We start from the raw sequence: 21,783 nt of genomic DNA, 5'->3' as shown, positions 1-21,783 counted from the left end.
AACCCGGAAGCGAAAACTAGGGCCCGTGAGAGAAACGGGTAGGAAGCTTGCCTGTAAGGTAGGTGACTTGAATTAGGGTTTATTCAGAGGGGACTGGGATTGAGAAACGGGGGTCAGCGAAGCCATTTTTAAAAGAAATTTTAAGAAAAATGATATAGCTTTCCTGGGGAGAGAACGTAAGGAGCTTTTAGAGAAGGAAAACGGTAGTTGGGTTGCAATAGCGTTTCAAGTGGTCTTGAAGACAAAGCGATTGACTAAACAAAGAGTGAGACGTTGATTGGTGCATGGGTGTATCGTCTACGTAGGGATCTTCCTCCTCCTCTGCCTGTCTCCAATCCTCCATTGATGCAGGATGGACCTCTACGCTCCCGTTAATACATTATTTATCCCCAAGCTTTCATTGGGTGCCACATACGACGTCGTTTTTATCTCTGCATTGATTGGCGGAGTGGGGTGATGAATCATATAAGAGCGAGACGACGTCGTTTTCCCATTTTCCCCTTCACCATTTCCTTTTTATTCTGAGGTGACATAAACATTACCATAAAAAGCAGTACCAGAAAGGGGGACTTTTCTCAATAATACGATAATTTAAAAAAATTATTCTTAAATTATTGTAATAGAAGAAGTTATTACAAATATATGATAATTTTTGCCACTTAAGAAAGATGGTGAACGGATAAATTTTTTTTTTTAACCAAAATCGTCTTTTCAAAAGACGATTTTATTTCTATTTAAAAAAAAAATCCTCAAGGGAACTCATCTTTTCAAGAGATGAGTTCCCATAAAAAAAAAAATTAATATTTAAAAAAAATCCCAAACTAAAAAAAAAATCCTCAAGGAACTCGTCTCTTGAAGATTTTTTTTTTAATTTAGGATTTTTTTAAATATATATATATATATAATATATATATATTATATATTTCATGAGAACACGTCTCTTGAAGAGACCAGTTCCCTTGATGATTTTTTTTTTAATTTGGGATTTTTTTGAAAAAAAAAAATTCATGGGAAAGAGACGAGTTCCCTTGAGGAATTTTTTTTAAAAAAATATATATTTTTTTTCATGGGAACTCGTCTCTTGAAGAGACGAGTTCCCTTGAGGATTTTTTTTTTTTTAATTTGGGATTTTTTAAAAAAAAATATTAATTTTTTTTCATAGGATTTCCCTTGAGGATTTTTTTAAAAAAAAAAAATTATTTTTTTTCATGGGAACTCGTCTCTTCAAAAGACGATTTCCCTTGGGGTATTTTTTTATTTTTTTTTTATAATTTGTAATAAATATTAAAAAAAATATTAATTTTTTTTAATGGGAAATCGTCTCTTCAAAAGACGATTTCCCTTTTGAATTTTTTTTTTAAATGGAAATAAAATCGTCTTTTAAAAAGACGATTTTGGTTAAAAAAAAAAATTATCCGTTCACCCTATCTTTAGGTGGCAAAAACTACCATATATTTGTAATAACTTCTTCTACTACAATAATTTAAGAATAATTTAAATTATTAATTATATTAAATATAATTAATGAAATAACTTAATATCTTAATAGTCTTAATTGTTAATGTTTTTTTCATCTCCTATTTCTTTCTTATGACCTCGTTGCTTAACATGATAGGAAAGTAAATATGTCAATCTACTAATTTAGAAAAAAATTATTTAAGGACATTTTATCAAACAATCTTACCATCAAAAATAAAAATTATAAATTACCAACTTAAGCATAACTTGAAATAATCTTAATTCAATAGAAATTAAATTTTATGAAAGGACTGCATTGAAAAGGATTAATAAGCTGAAAATATCATATTAAATGCAAAATATTTTATTTTCTATAAATCCAATGTATATTTAATTCAAATTGGTATATATTAGAGTTGGGTGGGTGCCCAAGTCGGGTTGACCCAACCCAATCATACATAATAAGAGATAAAGAGGGAGTAGTTTTTGAGAGTTGAAAACCGTCACAAATTGTCGAGTAATCAATCCAATTAAATAATAAATAAATAAATAAATCTCTTTCCTTTTCTCACACTTTAACTTTTTCTCGATTGAGATAACTTGAAAAGAATTTTTTTTTATAAAATGTGAAAAAGATTTTGTGTTGTGATATAAAGTGGTTCTCAATTTTAATGTGTTTCTATTCAAAACTTGGACGAAGAATTGAACGGTGAAACAACTATTTTTGGATCTTGAACTTTCCAAAAGATTATTCAAAGATTTCCAACAATATAAAATTTATTCGACTTCTAGTCAACATGCATATCCCAATATATATATATATGATAGTTCGTAAAATAAAATATTTTCTTTTCATGATACAAATGCAAAATACGTTATATATTTAATTTCAAATGCTATTTGTCAACTTACATTTTCTTTTCATAATCAAGCGGAATGTTTAATTTAAAATTGTCAATAAACTCTAGCTTCATTTTTATAAATGGGTAGTGTTTGATTGAATATATTAAAGATAAGAAATCGAATTAATCTTGAATATTGTTTTCGTAAGTGTTCGATTTCTTGATATACAAGTACTGGAACATGTGGGGTAAAGTTCAATGGGGCAGTCACGAGGCATGATTCCCTGCAGCTGATTGGATTCAATAATAGAGAAATGATGAAGCAGTACTGCAATTGTCAGAAGCCATGCATGAATGGGCTTGTGAGACAAGCTTCAATTTAGAAATGGGGTCATTTTCAATACAGTTATTGCGTGAAGCTTTGGTGCTTCCAATTGGCTCCAAACCCAACTCACAACTCAAAACTTAAGCTCCTAAAGCAAGTGATTTTTGTTTTTTAGTTTGTCAAAGATAATGAATACAGATTTTTTGTTTTTGTGAAAACATTTGAACTCACACTTTTGTTGTTACTATAATTTTCTCGACAAAAATACAAATTTTTTAACAATATTTTTAGATTTCGTAAGTATTGATCATATTTAGTAACTCTAATATAATTTTATTTTTATTTAAAAAAAGAAAAAAGAAAATATACTATGGAGTATGGACTGGACACTGGAAAGTGCACCTACTTTCATTAATAGAAAGCGGAAAAGGATATCCATGACCGCATGCTGCTTATTATATGGAAGTGGGAGAGTCAGGGCTCCCCCTTGGCCTGGTCATGGCTCCTATGGCTTACATTATATGTATATACTATATACTATTACCTTTTAATATTCTATTTCATTTGATTCGATGGATTCATTGAACTTTGAGCATGTCTTTCGAATCTGTCCTTGAGTTCCAGTCTTGACCCCGATGCTACTCATTTTAATCATGGCTTTTGGAAACTCAAAATAAAATCTAAGCCCCAGTAAGCCTTTTCCGTTACCAGCATAATTCTTAACGATTCTCTGGGTTTCGCTATCTCCAAAAAGCCTTTGATCGGACTCCAGGACTCCATTCCCATCCCGCACATTCTTGAAGAAACTGACATCGAATCTGAACTGGCTACCTTTATCCAGCGGCACCCCCTTTTTGGAGACATTGCCACCACCATCAGGACAAAGGGCTCGCAGCTGAGCCAGGAAAGCTTGGTTTATTGTTGGGTCTGCATTCCCTTTGCCGTGAAGTTGTAGAGACGGTATTGGAAGGACGAACAATCCGTTAGTCCAATGGTGTGTGCCCCTGCACAAACATATATTCTGAACCAAACATGCATATATGCCATCTAATTATCAAAATTTCTTTTTTTTTTTTTATGGATAAATCAGAGAAAAAGAAAATATATACCAATTAGTGTTACAAGGTCGTGATTGTCGAGGCCTTTAGCAGCAAACTTCTCTCTTAGGATAGGAATAGAATCAGTAGGAACAGGTAAAGTAAGGTTCTCCGGGGATACACCAAATAAGAGCCTCCCATCTCGTCTTCCTGTGGGCACTGGCCAACTTGGACCACCACTCTGGACATGTTTTAAAACAAAATTAATTGGCTTACCCCCTTGATCACCACCAAATATACTTCACTAGGGTTTATATTATGTTTGATGAAGAGTACTTTACCAAGCCAACAGCATCACGAGCAGCAAGTGCCAGTATATCAGCACATGATACCACCCCGGGGCACAAGGTCTCCAGTTGAGTTTTGGCGTCATCTATCACACCAAATCCTCGTATTTCTGTGTCAGTCAATGCATCTATCTCACTTACTAAACCATCGCAGCCCTGTTCAGATCAATCAATTGAAGGTCTATGATCAATTAATATAAGTAAACATGGAAGAAGAAGAAAAAGAAGAAAAAGAACCTGAAAAAAGCAATCTTTGAAATGAAGCTTGAGAACGCCCGCTGCAATTGTAGGATCCTTCTTGAAATGCGTTACAACAGTAGAACTGACTATGGCCTCAGCCTTTGGGCATGAAGAAGAGTAAAACCCGGGTGTCAATCCTTGTTGGGTTTCTGCAAACCAACTTAACCCCAGAATCACTACCAACAAAACCAGCCATTTGGGTTCCATTTGCACCATTAACAAATAAGAAGAGAAGCAAAACTCTCAGTTGGCTCTCCTCTTTATCTCCTCACTACAAAACTTGCACGTTCAGTACTACTGAGTATCAATCTTATATGGATTCGGCCAAGCAGATTTTTGCTTGTTGCTTTCAGTCATTCATTCTGAGCTTCTCAACACTCCACAATCCTTTAGTGGAGACGCGCGGGGGCCATTAAAGATGGTGATGACCATCTTCCTTTTTGGACTTTTGTCTGTGTAGAGTTAGGAGATGGATAATTTTCACTTTCAATATATATCATATCATATACATTGGAAGTTCCCTCTCATCCATGATTCCTTTGATTTATTCCTCCTAGATGCGTTGGACATCTTTTTCTCTCAGTTTCTTTGTCTTCTCTTTCTTCCTTTTTCCCTTCCATTTCTTCACTCTGTTCATACGTAGCTTCAGTTTGATGAACCTGCATACATGGATCAACTTTTTACAAATATACCACTGAATTCAATCCAAAAGATGTACTTTCAAATGAAGGTTGAAGTGTGTACATATGTGAAAGGAAATGGGGGAAAGAGGGCATGTAACCAACCAAAAGAGAAGTGACACTAGTGGGATTTTCATGATGAATGTGGCCCTCTATCAGCCCGTTAGACCTTTGACTCGGAAGGTGGAACAAAGGGCCTCTTGGGTTGGCCTTGCATCCATGGGACCATAGGAGGAAAGCAAGGAGAACCTAGAAATTTAATGAGAGGGCCCTCAAGAAGCTAAGTGAGGAAGCAAAAACGGATGCTAGTAGGCCACGCATGCACAGGCCACGCGCACACCTTCATGCACCCCCGCATGCACGCTCGCACACATGCCCGTGTGCACCTGCACACATTCCTGCACTCTTTCAATGCCTTAGGCTGCAGCTTTTGAAAATTTCAATTATGCTTGATGAAAGCCTTTCAGAACTAATGTTTTCCCATTACACCCATTTGTAATTTTGTTAAACTTATTATGGATGCCTATTTATGTTAAGGGTCTATACATCTTTTTCATTCATAATATATATAATAGGATTGGAGGTTTTGAGCCAAGCCTGCTGCTTGTTACATCAATTTTGTCTAACTAACGTTTCATTTGTCCTGTGGCGTGATGTCAATCTGTTGGCTAATAGCTGGTTTGGAATATACATTGCCTGAGCAACATCAATGACGAAGTGTTTGATGGAACCACAACTCTTTATGGTCCAATAATGAGTCTGTGTTGGTTAGGCAAATTTATTCAATTGGCATTTCGACTATTGTTCTCAGCTTATAGTCATGCAAGACTAAAAATTCGTCTTTCGATCTACTTACTATCACTATTGCTAAGAAACATCATTCTTAAACTGTTAGGCTTAAAAAATTTTAACTTATCCCACGAAATACCGACATCATAGAGTGTCAGCTCATAGAGTTTCTAATGTTCCTGTCCAAACTACCAGGTGCCATTCAGTGTTCACAATGCAAAGGTGATGGAGTTAACTCTGTAGACCACTTCAATGGGCAGTTTAAAGCTGGTGGATTATGTTGGCTTTGCAGGTAACAAGATCAAATTGTTTTTATTTTAGTGCATTATACTGTGTTTTAAGCTAAAACTACAGCAATATAACATGATGTATATCTACAGTAATATAACCTCCACTCCCCAACTCCCTCTCTTCCCATTGGTGCCCCTGCTTTCAAGCTTTTGTATTTTGTTTGAAACAAATAGAGCCCCAGTGTCAGTGTTTTGTTATTGATATTTGAAACCTTTAAACTATTCACTTAGGTAGGGTTGCCCCATGGATCATGCCTTATCAATCTAAGCACATGCTAGATTCCTTTGGACAACTTCACATTTCAAAATCGCTATCCTGCTCTTTAGATGGAATGAAATCCATATATACATGTATAGAATACGTGTTGTTGACAACTTCAACGCTCCTCTTATATGTCAGTCTCTTCTTTTCACCCAGCGTTTCCACCGTCCCTTGTGCAAGCCATGGAGAGTGATTGATATAGATATCTCATCTGTGCACCCATTACCTGATTCTCACCTAAAATTCTTGTTCCTTGCAGAGGCAAAAGGGAGATTTTATGTGGGGATTGCAATGGAGCAGGCTTTATTGGAGGATTCATGAGCACATTTGATGAGTAGTTCTATGGAACTGGAAGTTGAATATGTTGCAGTGGTCAGGAGGAGTGAGCATGTGGGTCAATTTGTGTTCAGCCTTGAGTGGTGTATCATGGATGAATCTGACATATTCTTCATGGAGCTAGATTCTTGCAGAATTTGTCTATTTTCTTCGTAACCTCCCAATTATGGTTTTAAGTTGTCTAGGCGCCAAGGTTTGCCGCATTGAAGGGTCAGCGATGGCGAACCTTAAATGATTCCCAGAAATAGAAAAATAAAAAGTAAAGATTACGAAACGAATTTAGTTCATTGAAAAATAACGCGCCAGGTAGGGGTCGAACCTACGACTTTCTGCTTAGGAAACAGACGCTCTATCCACTGAGCTACAGGCGCTTTCTTGGAAGATGGAGCAATAAAATAAATTATAAATAATAATTAAATTATCGTAAACTAATGATTCATTGGCATTGTAGAGCTAAAGCAAAGTTTCAAATATGTTGTCAATTCATCAATATCTTAAGTAGGCATAATAATAGCTCTATGACCAATGGGCATGGGTTTTAAGTGATATCTCACATGGCACTTGGTCCCCCCTTCAAAAAACAAGGAATCATCTTTCTCATAAAATTGATATGACATTTTCGAGCGATTATTCACCGCCTAAGCACAGTGACAAGTTGAAGGTCCAAAAGACAATCATGGTCTACAATATTTTAGAACTCCTTTGCAAAAATCACTTCATTGCCCAAAAAAAAGTTGACTATTATTCATATTAAAATTTATTTTATTATATAAAGTCTTCCAGGGTAAGGAAAAATTGTGGTGACATTATTTGCACTGGAACCTTGAAATATTTGTGCTTCCCCTCCTATGGAAATGTGAAGTATTTCAAACCACGTGTTAGCGCTGTCCAAAGTTGCATTGGAGTAAGAAAGTTTAAACCCACTGTACCCGAACCAAATTTCTTTGGTAAAACTTCCTAAATCTTTTGGAATATGTAACTTACTCGCCAAAGGATGCAATATCCCTTAAATGGTTGTAAAATGGATTCAACATATTCCCCCGGTTAATAGAAAGATTCAAAAAGATTCGAACATGTTTGATGATGGACGACTAGAAACTCTAATAAAGTCGTAAAAATGACTAAAAATAGGCATATGGGTACTACAAATAGACGTAATACATTAATAATTATTGTGTAATGCATGGCTTGTTAGATGTTAAGTTTTGAACCTAAAGATTGAAGACCTATTCAAAAATAGTGATAAATTATTATTAGAAAACATTATATTTGAAGATTAAATATAGTTCGAAGGTTAAATTTTCTTAGAAATATTACTAAATTTATATTTGAAGATTATTGTAACTTATCTTTCAATGGGATATATGGACCGTATGTTTCGTAGTCCCATCCCATCAATAAAATAAAATAAAATTGTAGTAGGCTAGACATGATATCAACACTACCATCAGGAGAAACTTTGGCCCATGAAGACATCAGCAGTTTGGCCAAACTTCATATATCTATATTTATTCATATCTTAAACATTGTTCTGATAATGCACAACGTTAGAAACATGGAATATGGAATTTCACAAAGGAGAGAGCCAATGTTTTGTGTATAGACAGTTAGGATTGGTGCCATTACTTACACCATATCACAATGCAACAATGCAATTTTTGAATCATGACAATATTAGACGCAGGATATCTCCTGAATACTTGAATGATTTCTCAGTTTCTTCCAGACAACGGTTCTTCTCCTCTCTCGTCCAACCCTGAGAAAAAAAACCCCATACAAGTATATTAGCTACACTGGGTAAACAAGAAATAGACTCAAGGAAAAGAAAAGAAAGAAAAGAAAAATATCTATATCAGATGTGAAGTTTACAGCTCAGAATCTACACAAGGTCAGATTGGTGAGAAATGTAGGGAGCTAAGAAAAGAATTTTAGAAGACACTACTCAGAAAATTACTTCAGCAACTTTGTTCAGCTTCTCTCTCACATTCTGCAGCAGCTGGGAAAGCTCCCCATCCCATTTGTAGAATTCTAACTCTTTGTCGTCTAGTATCTTTTCAGCTACCTGTAGCAGAGAACAAAAAGAATTTCAGTACGCACATAAGGTCGATGTTGCCTCTGCATTCCCTTGAGAGAAATCATGAAGTCCATATGGATCAACCCTGCTATCTAAAGAGATGGGTAAAGGGCTCACAATAAATATTTTCTTTGGAGTACATCAAACAAAAGTGGGTATCCAGTGCATGAAAAAAGTAAGGTGCCATGTTCGAGAGTCATGCTAAAGCTTGAGGTCAGATTAAGAGTCAATTCTTCCCACTTTATTCAATCATATTAAAAAACTAAAAGGAATGTGTTCACGATGTAAAAAACTGGGATGCATTTTCAGGAACAGAGGAAAAAGAAAATCCTCCGACTTGCTTGGATACTTTTATCCAAACGAAGTTAGATATAAAGAAATATTTTTATGGACATGGAAATCAAACATCATGAGGTGAAAAACAATTGAAGTAAAAGAAGGGGTTATTTCAAGATATCATAAGCTCAACAAGGATATGTAATTTTACATACAAGTTTCATGTGAATATTGTTTACCTTTTTCCCAATCATTCGACCCCCAGCAGAGTGTGCAAAGTATATATTGTAAAAATGGCAAATGAATGCTTGAGGATCCTTCTCAGATAGTTCTTCAAGATAAAGTGCGTAAGTAACACCGGGAGAGGAAGGTTCAGGAATGGTGTGCCCTTGTTCTTTGAACCACTCCAAATCTTTTGCTAATTTTTCTGACCGTTCCAATCCTGTATTTCTGAACTCAGAATCTGTAGTAAAAAAGACATGAATGTTTAAGATTTTTAGTTCCATTATACTAATCCACAGAAAATAGGGTGCTCTATGCTATAAGCATGTCTTGCACAAACACAAAGACATGGCATACAAAGGATGATTCAAACCCAAGGCTGCTCATCTAGAGAGATCATAATAGCATTCTCAAAATATTGGTGCAATCTAATGTACATCTACTATGAACATCAGGATTGCAGAGAATATTCACCAGAAAAAAAAATGTCCCTATTACAATTAACAATCCTAAAAGAAAATCTAATAAGCAAGCATTATCACAGATAGAGTTAGCAATAGGTCAGAGTCAGTAGGGGTCATGTTCAATGGCACCAAAACTGCTCAACTTGAAGCCAATCCATGTATGATTGAAATGAGATGATCTCAACTTATATGGCATTGATTAATCAGGAGGTAAACCCAAGCAGCCTGTTATCTTCAACATTAAAAGGAATTTTTTAGGCTGATCACATCCAAGAGACCAAGCAAGTACCCAAAATGCATTACTGATTTGCTAAATAAACATATCAAAGTCAAACCTTCCATTGCAAATGGTTTATAATATCACTCTACATGTTATTTTTTTATTTGAAACAATTTAATATGGAATTCTAGCCTCCTGCTTGAAGCAACAATTCAGCCATTTGGCATTAATTTTCTTTTTCTTTTTTTGGACAAATTAATTAAAATCATCCTCCAAAACCAAGTTTTTTCTCTTCAAGTCATAGACTTTGCCAATGGAGAGAAACAATACCAGTATTGTTAAGGAAAAAAGAAACAAGAAAATCATTGTGAAGTCACTGTAATGGATCATGATATTAAATTAACAATTGGAATCGTACATGTATGCATCTATTTAAGAATGAAATTCATGCAAAATACAACTATGAAAACTAACTCATAAAAAGATGCTAAAGAACTTCAATCCAAATATGCAAAAGCTAAGTCTCTTCCCTCATTAAAATGCAACATGGAAAAGAACCAGGTCACTGGAAACATAAAAGAAGGTTCTCTTGGGCCATATTCTAGTTTGAAAAATATTAAGATTCATCATCAATAAATAGTTTTATTTTAAAAGCGATCATTGGCACAAAGATCCATGAAAAATAAAGAGCTCAAAATCCCTGATGAATAATTTGACTTAGAAACCAAATGGTTATACCTTTGGACCTAATAGCAAAAACAAGAACTAAAGCCCTACAAACTACAATTAGATGCGTTAAATTAGTCAAACAAGAGTGACATCTAAAAATGCATACAATAAGCTATTTTAATTTTCGAGTTCCTCACTAACCTGGGCTAGGCCTTAAGCATAAGGCTCCAAGGGGAAACACTTTACCATTAGACATACCACTATTTAGTGGACCTGGTTACCCAGCTCTTGCACTGTTCCCATTCATGAGAAACTTTCAGCACTCGCTTTGTTTTCCAATTTTAGCTTCCTTGTGCTCTGAAATTCTTTATTTTTATTATTAATACAAACAAAAAAGAGCTCCTGTCTTCCCTGTGTTCTCAAAACTTGTTCAAAGGGCTCTGTTACCCCCCCGTCCTCTCACCCAATGTGGTGAGCACCACAGAAGTAGAGGACTTTTTATTTGATACCTATCACTATCTCAGAGGGGCTTCTATACCAAAAGCAGATAAAGTTAAGCCCGTATATTTTTGTAGGTTCATCTGAGCAATTGCTCTTTCCCTGTGGTGATTTCACTTTAAGGGGTTGATTCACAAGAACAACCTTAAAGAATAGTACACGGGTTGCATTTTCACATCCATGGAATTCAGGATCCATTGTGATATAAAGTTACAGATATGTGAAACTGCAAATAGGATCATTGACCATAATGGTAGCTAGCCTACAAATGGAGATGAAAACTTGATAATTTAATTTTAAGGGAACCTAAAATTGATTAAACATCCTCAATTGCAGAGACAACTCACATATTTTCCCATTGCCTCAATCATGGTTATGGATTTCTAGCTTCAAATGCTATGCAAATCAAAGGAAAGCAAATTTGAGTTCAAAGTTGCCTATCGAAGGGGTGCAGCCCAAGTACACAGGAGGTATACAATTGCACAATGGCAAGAACATCCAGCTTAAACCTACCTAAGAAGTTGTTGAAATAAAAGATAAAAAAAAAAATAAAATAAAATAAAAATTAAGAGTACAATCCCAAACAAGATTAAACCAAGAGTACAGAGTATAAGAAAACAGTTTTCTCATCTTCACCTTGGGTAAATTATAGGCTCAAAAAAGAATCCACATCCTCCAGGACTTAAAATGAACTCATAATCAAGCATACATAAAACCAAGACTCGTATTTTAGATAACTAAGACAATAGGTTATAATCATTCACTAATGCCAAAATACAAAATAAGATGCAGACTGCATTTGCAAGTTAACTGTCTCTACACTCTACAGATGCAGCCAATATAGCTCAGAACTAGCCTGGAAACAAAACTGACCCAACCCAACCCCCTCCTTTCCCTTTTCCACAACGCACACTCAAACTAGATGCTTTTCTATCCTCTTTGGATAGTAAAGTGAATCCCACATAAAAAGGGGGGAAAAATGCCATCCAGAAGAAATCAAAGGAAACAACAACAGAGTTCACAAACCCAAAAACAAACATTCAGGAAATCTTAAATACCAACTTACAGGAATCAAAAGCAGCCTTCTGAACAATCCCCTCGAGCTTATCGTAGACCAACTTGCTGTCCACAAGAAACCTCAAGTACCCATCAATGGACGGCTCCCATTTGGCCACCGGCTGTCCCTGAGGTTCCTTCTCCCCCTCCTTTGCCTGATCCCTGGTGTGCAATTTCATGGCCACAAACCTCATCTCCTCCACAAATCCCTTCGCCTCACCCGGGTACCGCTTCTTCGGCTTCTCCGCAGTGGTTGCAGACACAACAAGACTCTTGGGTGCCATTTCCAAAACTCCACCACGTCTTGCAGGGACAGAGCCGTGTCTCCTCAAAGCCCTGAAGCGAAAACTAGGGCTCCTAAGAGAAACGGGTGGGAAGTTTGCGTGTAGGGCTGGTGACTTGAATTGGGGTTTATCCAAAACGGACTGGGATTGAGAAACGGGGGTCAGCGAAGCCATTTTTAAAAGAAATTTTAAGAAAAACAATATAGCCTTCGCAGGAAGAGAACGTAAGGAGCTTTTAGAGAGAGATAACGGTAGTTGGCTTGCAGTAGCGTTTCAAGTAGTCTTGAAGACAAAGCGATTGACTAAACAAAGAGTGAGACGTTGATTGGTGCGTGGGTGTATCGTGTATGTATGGGTCTTCCTCCTCTGCCTATCTTCAATCCTCCATTGATGCAAGATGGGCCGCTTCGCTTCTGTTAGTGCATTATTTATTTATTTATTTCCAATCTTTCATTGGTTACCACGTACGACGTCGTTTTTGTCTCCGCATTGATTGGCGGTGTGGGGTGACGAATCAGATAAGAGTGAGACGACGTCGTTTTCCCGTTTTCCCCTTCACCATCCCCCTTTTTAATATTTGTATGGTTTTGCCTTGTTCGACATGTTTGCCGCCCACAGGGTGTAGCGGCAGAAACATTACCCTAAAAAGCAGAAAAGGGCGATGGCAGGGCTTCAAGTACCAACTATTTACAAACCACTTGCTATTAGAAAATTTTTCTTTCTAAAAATACCAATAAAGTTGTCCTTGTATGTTTTAATTTCAAGTTAGCATACGTGTCTCCCAATATGTTGTAAGGGATTGTACAACCAATACTATTACACTTCCAAAGCACGTTTATTAATTTAATAATTTAATTTAAATTATTAATTATATTAAATATATTTAATGAAAATAACTTAATATGCCGATAATGAATCAAAATAGTTTTAATTGTTGATGTTTCTTTCATCTCTTATTTTTTTCTTATGACCTCGGTACTTTAACATGAAAGGAAAGTAAATATGTTAATCCACTAATTTAGAAAAAAAAAAAAAAAAGTACTCAAGGAAATTTTATCAAGCAATCTTACTATTTAAAATAAAAATTATATAATAAATTTTAAATTTCAAATTTAATAAATTAATAGCTATTAAATTTTATGAAAAGACTACGTTGATCAAGGATTAATAAGTTCAAAAATATCATATTAAATGCAAAATATTTTTTATTTTCTATAAATCTAATATATATTTAATTCAAATTAGTATAAAATTTATTCAATTTCAAGTCAACATGTGTAAGAAAAAATCACCCAAAATATAAGAAATTATACGAAAGATACTTTCTTAAATAAAGTATTTTCTTTTAATGATACAAATGCTAAATACGTTACATATTTTTCAACTTACATTTTCTTTTCATAATCAAGTGGAATGTTTAATTTAAAATTGCTGATAAATTCTAGCTTCATTTTTATAAATGGGTAGGGTTGGATGGAATATATTAAAGATAAGAAATTGAATTAATCTTGAATATTGTTTTCGTATGTGTCCAATTTCTTGATATATAAGAAATTGAACATGTGGGGTAAAGTTCAATGGGGCAGTAGTCACGAGGCATGATTCCCTGCAGCTGATTCGATTGAATAATAGAGAAATGATGAAGCAGTACTGCAATTTTCAGAAGCCATGAATGAATGGGCTTGTGAGAGTCACACAAGCTTCAATTTAGAAGTGGGGTCATTTTCAATAGGGCTGTTATTGCGTGGAGCTTTGGTGCTTCCAATTGGCTCCTAACCCAAGTCACAACTCAAAACTCAAGCTCCTCAAGCAAGTGATTTTTGTTTTTTAGTTTGTCAAAAGATAATAAATAAAGATTTTTTGTGCTTATGAAAACATTTGATCACATTTGTTGTTACTATAATTTTCTCTACAAAAATACAAATTTTGTACAATATTTTTAGATTTCGTAAATATTGATCACATTTAGTAACTCTAATATAATTTTATTTTTATTTTCAAAAAAAAATACTATGGAGTAAGGACTGGACACTGGAAAGTGCGCCTACTTTTATTAATAGAAAGTGGAAAAGGATATCCATGACTGCATGCTTCTTATTATATGGAAGTGGGCGAGTCAGGGCTCCCCTTTTGGCCTGGTTATGCCTCCAATGGCATACATCATATGTACATACTATATACTATTACCTTTTAATATTCTATTTCATTTGATTCGATGGAATGATTAAACCTTGAGCATGTCTTTCGAATCAGTCCTTGAGTACCAGTCTTAACCTCGATGCTACTCATTTTAATCATGGCTTTTGGAAACTCAAAATAAAATCTAAGCTCCAGTAAGCCTCTTCCGTTACCAACATAATTCTTAACGATTCTCTGGGTTTCGCTATCTCAAAAAAGCCTTTGATCCGACTCTAGGACTCCATTCCCATCCCGCACATTCTTGAAGAAACTGACATCGAATTTGAACTGGCTATCTTTATCCAGCGGCACCCCCCTTTTGGAGACATTGCCACCAACATCAGAACAAAGGGCTCGCAGCTGAGCCAGGAAAGCTTGGTTTATTGTTGGGTCTGCATTTCCCTTTGCCGTGAAGTTGTAGAGACGGTATTGGAAGGACGAACAGTCCGTTAGTCCAATGGTGTGTGCCCCTGCACAAACATATATTCTGAACCAAACATGCATATATGTCATCTAATTATCAAACCCTTTTTTTTGTGGATAAATCAGAGAAAAAGAAAATATATACCAACTAGTGGTACAAGGTCATGATTGTTGTGGCCTTTAGCAACAAACTTCTCTCTTATGACAGGAATAGAATCAGTAGGAACAGGTAAAGTAGGGGCATCCAGGGATACACCAAATAAGAGCCTCCCATCTCGTCTTCCTGTGGGCACTGGCCAACTTGGACCACCACTCTGGACATATTTTGAAACAAAATTAATTGGCTTACCCCCTTGATCACCACCAAATATACTTCACTAGGGTTTATATTATATTTGATGAAGAGTACTTTACCAAGCCAACAGCATCACGAGCAGCAAGTGCCAGTATATCAGCACATGATACCACCCCGAGGCACAAGGTCTCTAGTTGAGTTTTGGTGTCATCTATCACACCAAATCCTCTTAATTCTGAGTCGGGCAATGCATCTATCTCACCTACTGAACCATCACAGCCCTGTTCAGATCAATCAACTGAAGTTCCATGATTAATTAATATAAGCAAACATGGAAGAAGAAGAAAAAGAAGAAGAAGAACCTGAAAAAATCAATCTTTGAAATGAAGCTTTAGAAGGCCGGCTGCAATTGTAGGATCCTTCTTGAAGTGAGTTACAACAGTAGACCTGACTATGGCCTCATCCTTTGAGCATGAAGAAGAGTAAAACCAGGGTATCAATCCTTGTTGGGTTTCTGCAAACCAACTTAACCCCAGAATCACTACCAACAAAACCAGCCATTTGGGTTCCATTTGCACCATTAACAAATAAAAAGATAAGCAAAATTCTCAGTTGGCTCTCATCTCTATCTCCTCACTACAAATCTTACACGTTCAGTACTACTGAGTATTAATCTTATATGGATTCGGCCAAGCAGACTTTTGCTTATCGCTTTCAGTCATTCATTCTGAGTTTCTCAACACTCCACAATCCTTTAGTGGAGACGCGTGGGGGCCATTAAAGATGGTGATAACCATCTTCCTTTTTGGACTTTTGTTTGTGTAGAGTTAGGGGATGGATAATTTGTTAGATTAATTTTTGTAATTAATCTATAATTTGGGCCACACATGTAAATAATTAAAATGTGTGTGTGCTATCATTTAATTAAGCCTAAATATAGTGATCTAATTAATAATTGATTAATTGGCTTAAGGGTATAATTGTCATGAGATTATTGTGTAGATACCATTAGATAATTATTATTTCTATGAGGGGCAGAAATGTAATTGTGATAAAATTAAAATTGCCCTAGCAGTTTATAAATAGGGTTATGGTCCCCATTCTACCACTACGCATTCCAATTTCCGAAAATCCTCTCAGAGAGAAATTGACACAGAATCTAGTGGCTAGAATTGGAAGACCATCTCAAGGGTTTTCTTCCTATAAGGTTTCTCCTTCAATGGATTCAGGTATGTTTCCGCTATTATTTTTCTACTCATTTTTAATCAGGAGATTCCAGTATATATGAAATTAGGGTATTCATCTTGGTTGAGTTATAACAAGAAATATTCCAGTATATATGAAATTAGGGTATTCACCTTGGTTGAGTTATAACAAGAAATATTCCAGTATATATGAAATTAGGGTATTCACCTTGGTTGAGTTTTAACAAGTGGTATCAGAGCCAACTCCTTGATTAATTTTTGAGTTATTATTTTAATATATATATATATATATATATATATATATATATATATATATATATATATATATATATATATGTCAATGGATTAAGATTTATAAAATATTGAGTTGATAATTTTTTTTATTACTATTATTATTATTATTATTATTTAATAGCATTTTATGATATTAATGTTTAAGTTATTGATCTAGCATTTTTAAATGGGCTAATTAAAGCGGAAAATCACCAAAGTGACATCTTTCGTGTAGATTAGTCTATTCGGGGTGTTAGATATTTGTGTGTATGTGATTCATGCGGGTGTTGACTGGCCCAAAGGAAAGTTAATATTTGGTCAAATTGCATACATACCTGTGGTGATAAATATGTGATGATTATAAAGGTAACTTAATGTGAATAATAAATCAATCCAAAGATAGATTTATTATTTGACATAACTTATCATCAATGTTTGATCACTACAACAAGAGTACCACTTACAGTTAATATTACTGTCCAAAGACTTGATATTAATGTTGTGCTAGGTATCTTGAAATGTCATAATTTGCTTTTAAATTTAAAGATTATGTGTTTAATTGCTTATTTTATGTGAGCATGATGGTTTATTTGATTCATTTTATTTTGTTCTGGATTCAGCTTTTATATCAACTACTTCTATATCTGCCAACATCAATAATGTCCCTATGTTAAATGAGACTAATTTTAAGGACTGGAAAGAGAATATGATGATTCTCTTAGGCTGCATGGATATAGACTTAGCCTTGAGAATGCCCAAACCCGATGAACTCAATGAGCAAAGTACTCAAGAGGATGAGGTTTATTGGGGTAAGTGGGAACGTTCAAATAGGCTAAGTCTTATGATCATGAAGCGCGGAATTCCAGAAGCTTTCAGGGGTGCGGTAACCGATGAGGTTATTAATGCCAGTGACTTCCTTGCGGAAATTCAGAAACGTTTTGCCAAAACGATAAGGCTGAAACGAGCACGCTTTTAGCAAGCTTGATTTCAATGAAGTATAAAGGCAAGGGTAATGTTCGGGAGTACATCATGGAGATGTCTCATCTTGCTTCAAAACTTAAGGCTTTGAAACTTGAGTTATCTAATGATTTACTCGTGCATTTGGTTCTCATCTCTCTTCCTGCACAATTTAATCAATTCAAGGTCAGTTATAACTGTCAAAAGGATAAATGGACTCTTAATGAGCTCATTTCATTCTGTGTGCAAGAGGAAGAGAGATTGAAGCAAGACAAGACCGAAAGTGCTCATCTGGCTAGCACTTCCAAGGATAAGGGCAAACGAAGGAATAAGGATAATAAGGTTGCTGCTTCTAATGGCCTAGAACAAAAGAAACAGAAAATTAAGGTAACATGTTTCTTCTGTAATAAGCCTGGACATACTAAGAAGGAATGTACCAAGTATGCTGCTTGGCGTGTTAAGAAAGGTATAATTCTTACTTTGGTCTGTTCTGAAGTTAATTTAGCTTCAGTATCTAGAAACACATGGTGGTTAGATTCTGGTGCTACTACTCACATTTGTGTTTCTATGCAGGGTTGCCTGAGTTACCGAAAACCAAGTGATGCTGAAAGATGCATCTATGTCGGAGACGGTCAGTCGGTAGAAGTGGAGGCAATAGGGCACTTTAGATTATTATTGAAATCTGGTTATTTTTTGGATTTAATAGATACTTTCGTTGTACCGTCTTTCAGACGGAATTTAATTTCAGTTTCTGTTTTGGACAAATCAGGTTATTCTTGTTCATTTGGAAACAATAGATTTGCATTATCTATTAATTCAAATATTGTAGGAACCGGTTTACTTAATGTTTATGATAATCTATATTTGTTGGAAACTGTTCCGTCCTATAATGAAACCTTGCATGTGGAATCACGAGGTACAAAACGTAAATTGAATAAAGATAATTCGGCCTCATTGTGGCACAAACGTCTAGGTCATATCTCTAAATCTAGAGTTGAGCGACTTGTGTCCGATGGGATTTTATATTCACTTGACTTTTCAGATTTTGATATTTGTGTTGAGTGTATTAAAGGAAAACAGACCAAAACAAAGAAATTAGGTGCAAATAGAGCTACAGACGTCTTAGAATTAATTCATACAGATATATGTGGACCATACCCTACGGCATCTTGGAATGGTCAACAGTACTTTATAACATTCATAGATGACTATTCAAGATATGGCTACCTATTTCTTATACATGAGAAATCACAATCATTGGACGTGTTCAAAACATTTAAAGCAGAAGTTGAGTTACAACTCAACAAAAGAATAAAGAGCGTCAGATCTGACCGTGGTGGTGAATACTATGGTAGATATGACGGATCAGGTGAACAATGTCCAGGACCATTTGCTAAATACCTAGAGGAATGTGGGATCGTCCCTCAATACACCATGCCAGGATCACCTAGCATGAATGGTGTAGCAGAAAGACAAAATCGAACCCTTAAGGACATGGTAAAGAGTATGATTAGTCATTCTACTTTACCCGAAAAACTCTGGGGTGAAGCACTCAAAACGGCAGCTTATATCCTAAATCGGGTGCCAACTAAAGCGGCTGCTAAAACGCCTTATGAGCTTTGGACGGGTCGAAAGCCCAGTTTAAAGCATTTTCATATTTGGGGATGTCCAGCTGAAGCGAGACCTTATAAGCCTCATGAAAAGAAATTGGACTCTAAAACAGTTAGCAGCTACTTTATTGGCTATGCAGAGCGATCAAGGGGTTTTAAATTTTATGATCCTGCTATTAGGTCAATTTTTGAGACGGGAACTGCAACATTTTTTGAGGATGTTGAGTTAGGGGGGAGAAATCAGGTTAGGAATATTGTCTTTGAGGAGGAAGAGGGATCTACTATTGCTTTTGATAATGTACAGGTTTCACTACCTATCATTGATCAAGAAGTAAATTTGGATCCTCAACCAACAAACAATATTGTTCAACCCTTAATTGCAAATGAGGACATTGCTCCTGAAGAACAAACTCAACAACCTCAAGAAAATATGCCATTAAGGAGATCCACGAGAGAGAGGAGAAATGCAATTTCGGACGATTATATCGTATATCTCCAAGAACATGAGGTAGAAAGTGGAATGATGGAAGATGATCCAATCAACTTCCAGCAAGCCATGAAAAGTTCCAACTCTCAGAAATGGATTGAAGCCATGAATGAAGAGTACAAATATATGCAAGACAATAAAGTTTGGGAACTTGTCCCATTACCAGTTGGTACGAAGCCCATTGGTTGTAAATGGATATTTAAAACCAAGCGGGATTCAAATGGTAATGTAGAAAGGTATAAAGCACGTCTTGTAGCTAAAGGCTTTACTCAAAAAGAAGGAATTGACTTTAAAGAGACCTTCTCTCCAGTTTCTACGAAGGACTCTTTCAGGATAATCATGGCACTAGTTGCACATTATGATCTTGAGTTACATCAAATGGATGTTAAAACAGCGTTTCTCAATGGTGACATTGATGAAACAATTTATATGGTACAACCAGAAAATTTGTGTCCGAAGACTCAAAGAATATGGTTTGTAAATTAACTAAATCCATTTATGGGCTCAAGCAAGCTTCTCGTCAGTGGTACTTCAAGTTTCATCAAATTATTGTCTCATATGGTTTTGAGGCAAATCTTATGGATGAATGTGTGTATCACAAATTCAATGGGAGTAAGTATATTTTCCTGGTTTTATATGTCGATGACATATTGCTAGCCACAAATGATATTAGCATATTGCACGACACCAAGAGATTTTTATCAAAACATTTTGAGATGAAAGATCTTGGTGATGCCTCCTTTGTCTTAGGAATCCAGATACACCGAGATCGTTCTAGGGGTATTTTAGGATTGTCACAAAGGACCTATATTGATAAAGTCCTCCAAAGGTATGGCATGCAAAATAGCAAACCAGGTGATACCCCTGTCGCTAAAGGAGACAAATTCAGTCTTAATCAATGCCCTAAAAATAGTTTAGAAAGTCAAGAAATGCAGAAGATTCCTTACGCTTCGGCTGTGGGGAGTCTAATGTATGCTCAGGTATGTACACGTCCGGATATTGCGTACATTGTTGGCATGTTAGGCAGATATCTAAGTAACCCTGGAATGGATCATTGGAGAGCAGCCAAGAGGGTTATGAGATATTTACAGAGAACAAAAGAGTACATGCTTACATATAGGAGATTGGATCAGTTAGAGTTCATTGGGTATTCCGACTCTGATTTTGCTGGATGCCAAGACAGCAGAAGATCCACATCAGGCTATATTTATCTGTTGGCTGGTGGAGCAATTTCATGGAGGTCTGCCAAACAGACACTCGTAACTTCATCCACCATGGAAGCAGAGTTTGTAGCATGTTATGAGGCATCCAATCAAGGAATATGGCTACGAAATTTTGTCACTGGGCTGCGTGTTCTGGATGGTATTGAAAGACCACTGAAGATATTTTGTGACAATAAATCAGCAGTTTTATATTCCAATAACAACAGGAGTTCTACAAAATCAAAATACATTGATATCAAGTTCCTAGTTGTAAAAGAAAAAGTACAGAGTGGACAGATATCCATAGAGCATATTGGAACAAACTCCATGATAGCGGATCCGCTTACAAAGGGATTACCACCCAAGGTCTTTCATGAGCACACTGCTCATATGGGTGTTGTCTCAATTGAGGATATCCAAATTTAGTGGGAGTTTATATTATTCATTGTATATTGCTCTATGTTATGTTTAGACTTTATCTATAAATTTGGATTGTGTTCTGCAGAAATAAAGTATTCATTTTATTGCACTCTGTTAAATTATGCTAAAGATTTGATCTCAATAAAGTTAAGTAGGACCAGTTGGAAATAGGCATGAACAGATCACATTGCATGTAATTTCCATGCTATGCACTCATGATTGATCTATGTCATTTAGCTGTATAGATATATGTGACCATTGATTGGTCTGGTAACGATTGATGTAACAAAGACCACCTTGATCCTATGTCAGTATAGTTAATGGACGAGATTGTTCGGATATACCCTAAGGACATGATAGCAAA

General features: G+C 35.7%; 1 protein-coding gene, 1 long non-coding RNA gene, 1 other non-coding gene and 2 pseudogenes across 3 annotated transcripts; 1 reads left to right on the top strand and 4 right to left on the bottom strand.

Annotated features, from left to right (window-relative positions):
- Window positions 1–3,010: 3,010 nt before the first annotated feature.
- LOC117925213 lies at window positions 3,011–4,571 on the bottom strand (annotated as a pseudogene).
- Window positions 4,572–6,904: 2,333 nt separating this feature from the next.
- On the bottom strand, window positions 6,905–6,977 carry TRNAR-CCU. Its single transcript has one exon. It is a non-coding gene; the product is annotated as a tRNA-Arg (tRNA).
- A 1,111-nt stretch (window positions 6,978–8,088) lies between these two features.
- On the bottom strand, window positions 8,089–12,775 carry LOC117925736 (heme oxygenase 1, chloroplastic). The gene is made up of 4 exons (XM_034844831.1): window positions 12,096–12,775; window positions 9,196–9,419; window positions 8,561–8,668; window positions 8,089–8,362 (listed from the first exon to the last, which is right to left on the bottom strand). The coding sequence occupies exons 1-4, from the start codon at window positions 12,541–12,543 to the stop codon at window positions 8,270–8,272; spliced, it is 873 nt and encodes a 290-aa protein (XP_034700722.1). The 5' UTR covers window positions 12,544–12,775; the 3' UTR covers window positions 8,089–8,269.
- A 1,784-nt stretch (window positions 12,776–14,559) lies between these two features.
- Window positions 14,560–15,837, bottom strand: LOC117924791 (annotated as a pseudogene).
- A 2,250-nt stretch (window positions 15,838–18,087) lies between these two features.
- Window positions 18,088–18,545, top strand: LOC117925615. Its single transcript, XR_004652996.1, has 2 exons — window positions 18,088–18,166; window positions 18,274–18,545. It is a non-coding gene; the product is annotated as an uncharacterized LOC117925615 (long non-coding RNA).
- The last annotated feature ends 3,238 nt before the right edge of the window (window positions 18,546–21,783 follow it).

Source organism: Vitis riparia, chromosome 11 (assembly GCF_004353265.1).
Source record: "Vitis riparia cultivar Riparia Gloire de Montpellier isolate 1030 chromosome 11, EGFV_Vit.rip_1.0, whole genome shotgun sequence".
Lineage (NCBI taxonomy): Eukaryota > Viridiplantae > Streptophyta > Magnoliopsida > Vitales > Vitaceae > Vitis > Vitis riparia.
Note: the sequence above shows the minus strand (reverse complement) of the source record. Positions and strands in the feature narration are given on the sequence as shown.

Bases quoted from the DNA above. Each gene is read 5' to 3' on its own strand.
- LOC117925736 (XM_034844831.1), bottom strand. From the start codon at position 12,543: ATGGCTTCGCTGACCCCCGTTTCTCAATCCCAGTCCGTTTTGGATAAA. The intron at 8,669-9,195 runs GTAAACAATATT...TCTCTGCTACAG, and splicing joins GTCGAATGATTGGGAAAAAG to GTAGCTGAAAAGATACTAGA. The intron at 8,363-8,560 runs GTAATTTTCTGA...TTTTTTTCTCAG, and splicing joins AGCTGAACAAAGTTGCTGAA to GGTTGGACGAGAGAGGAGAA.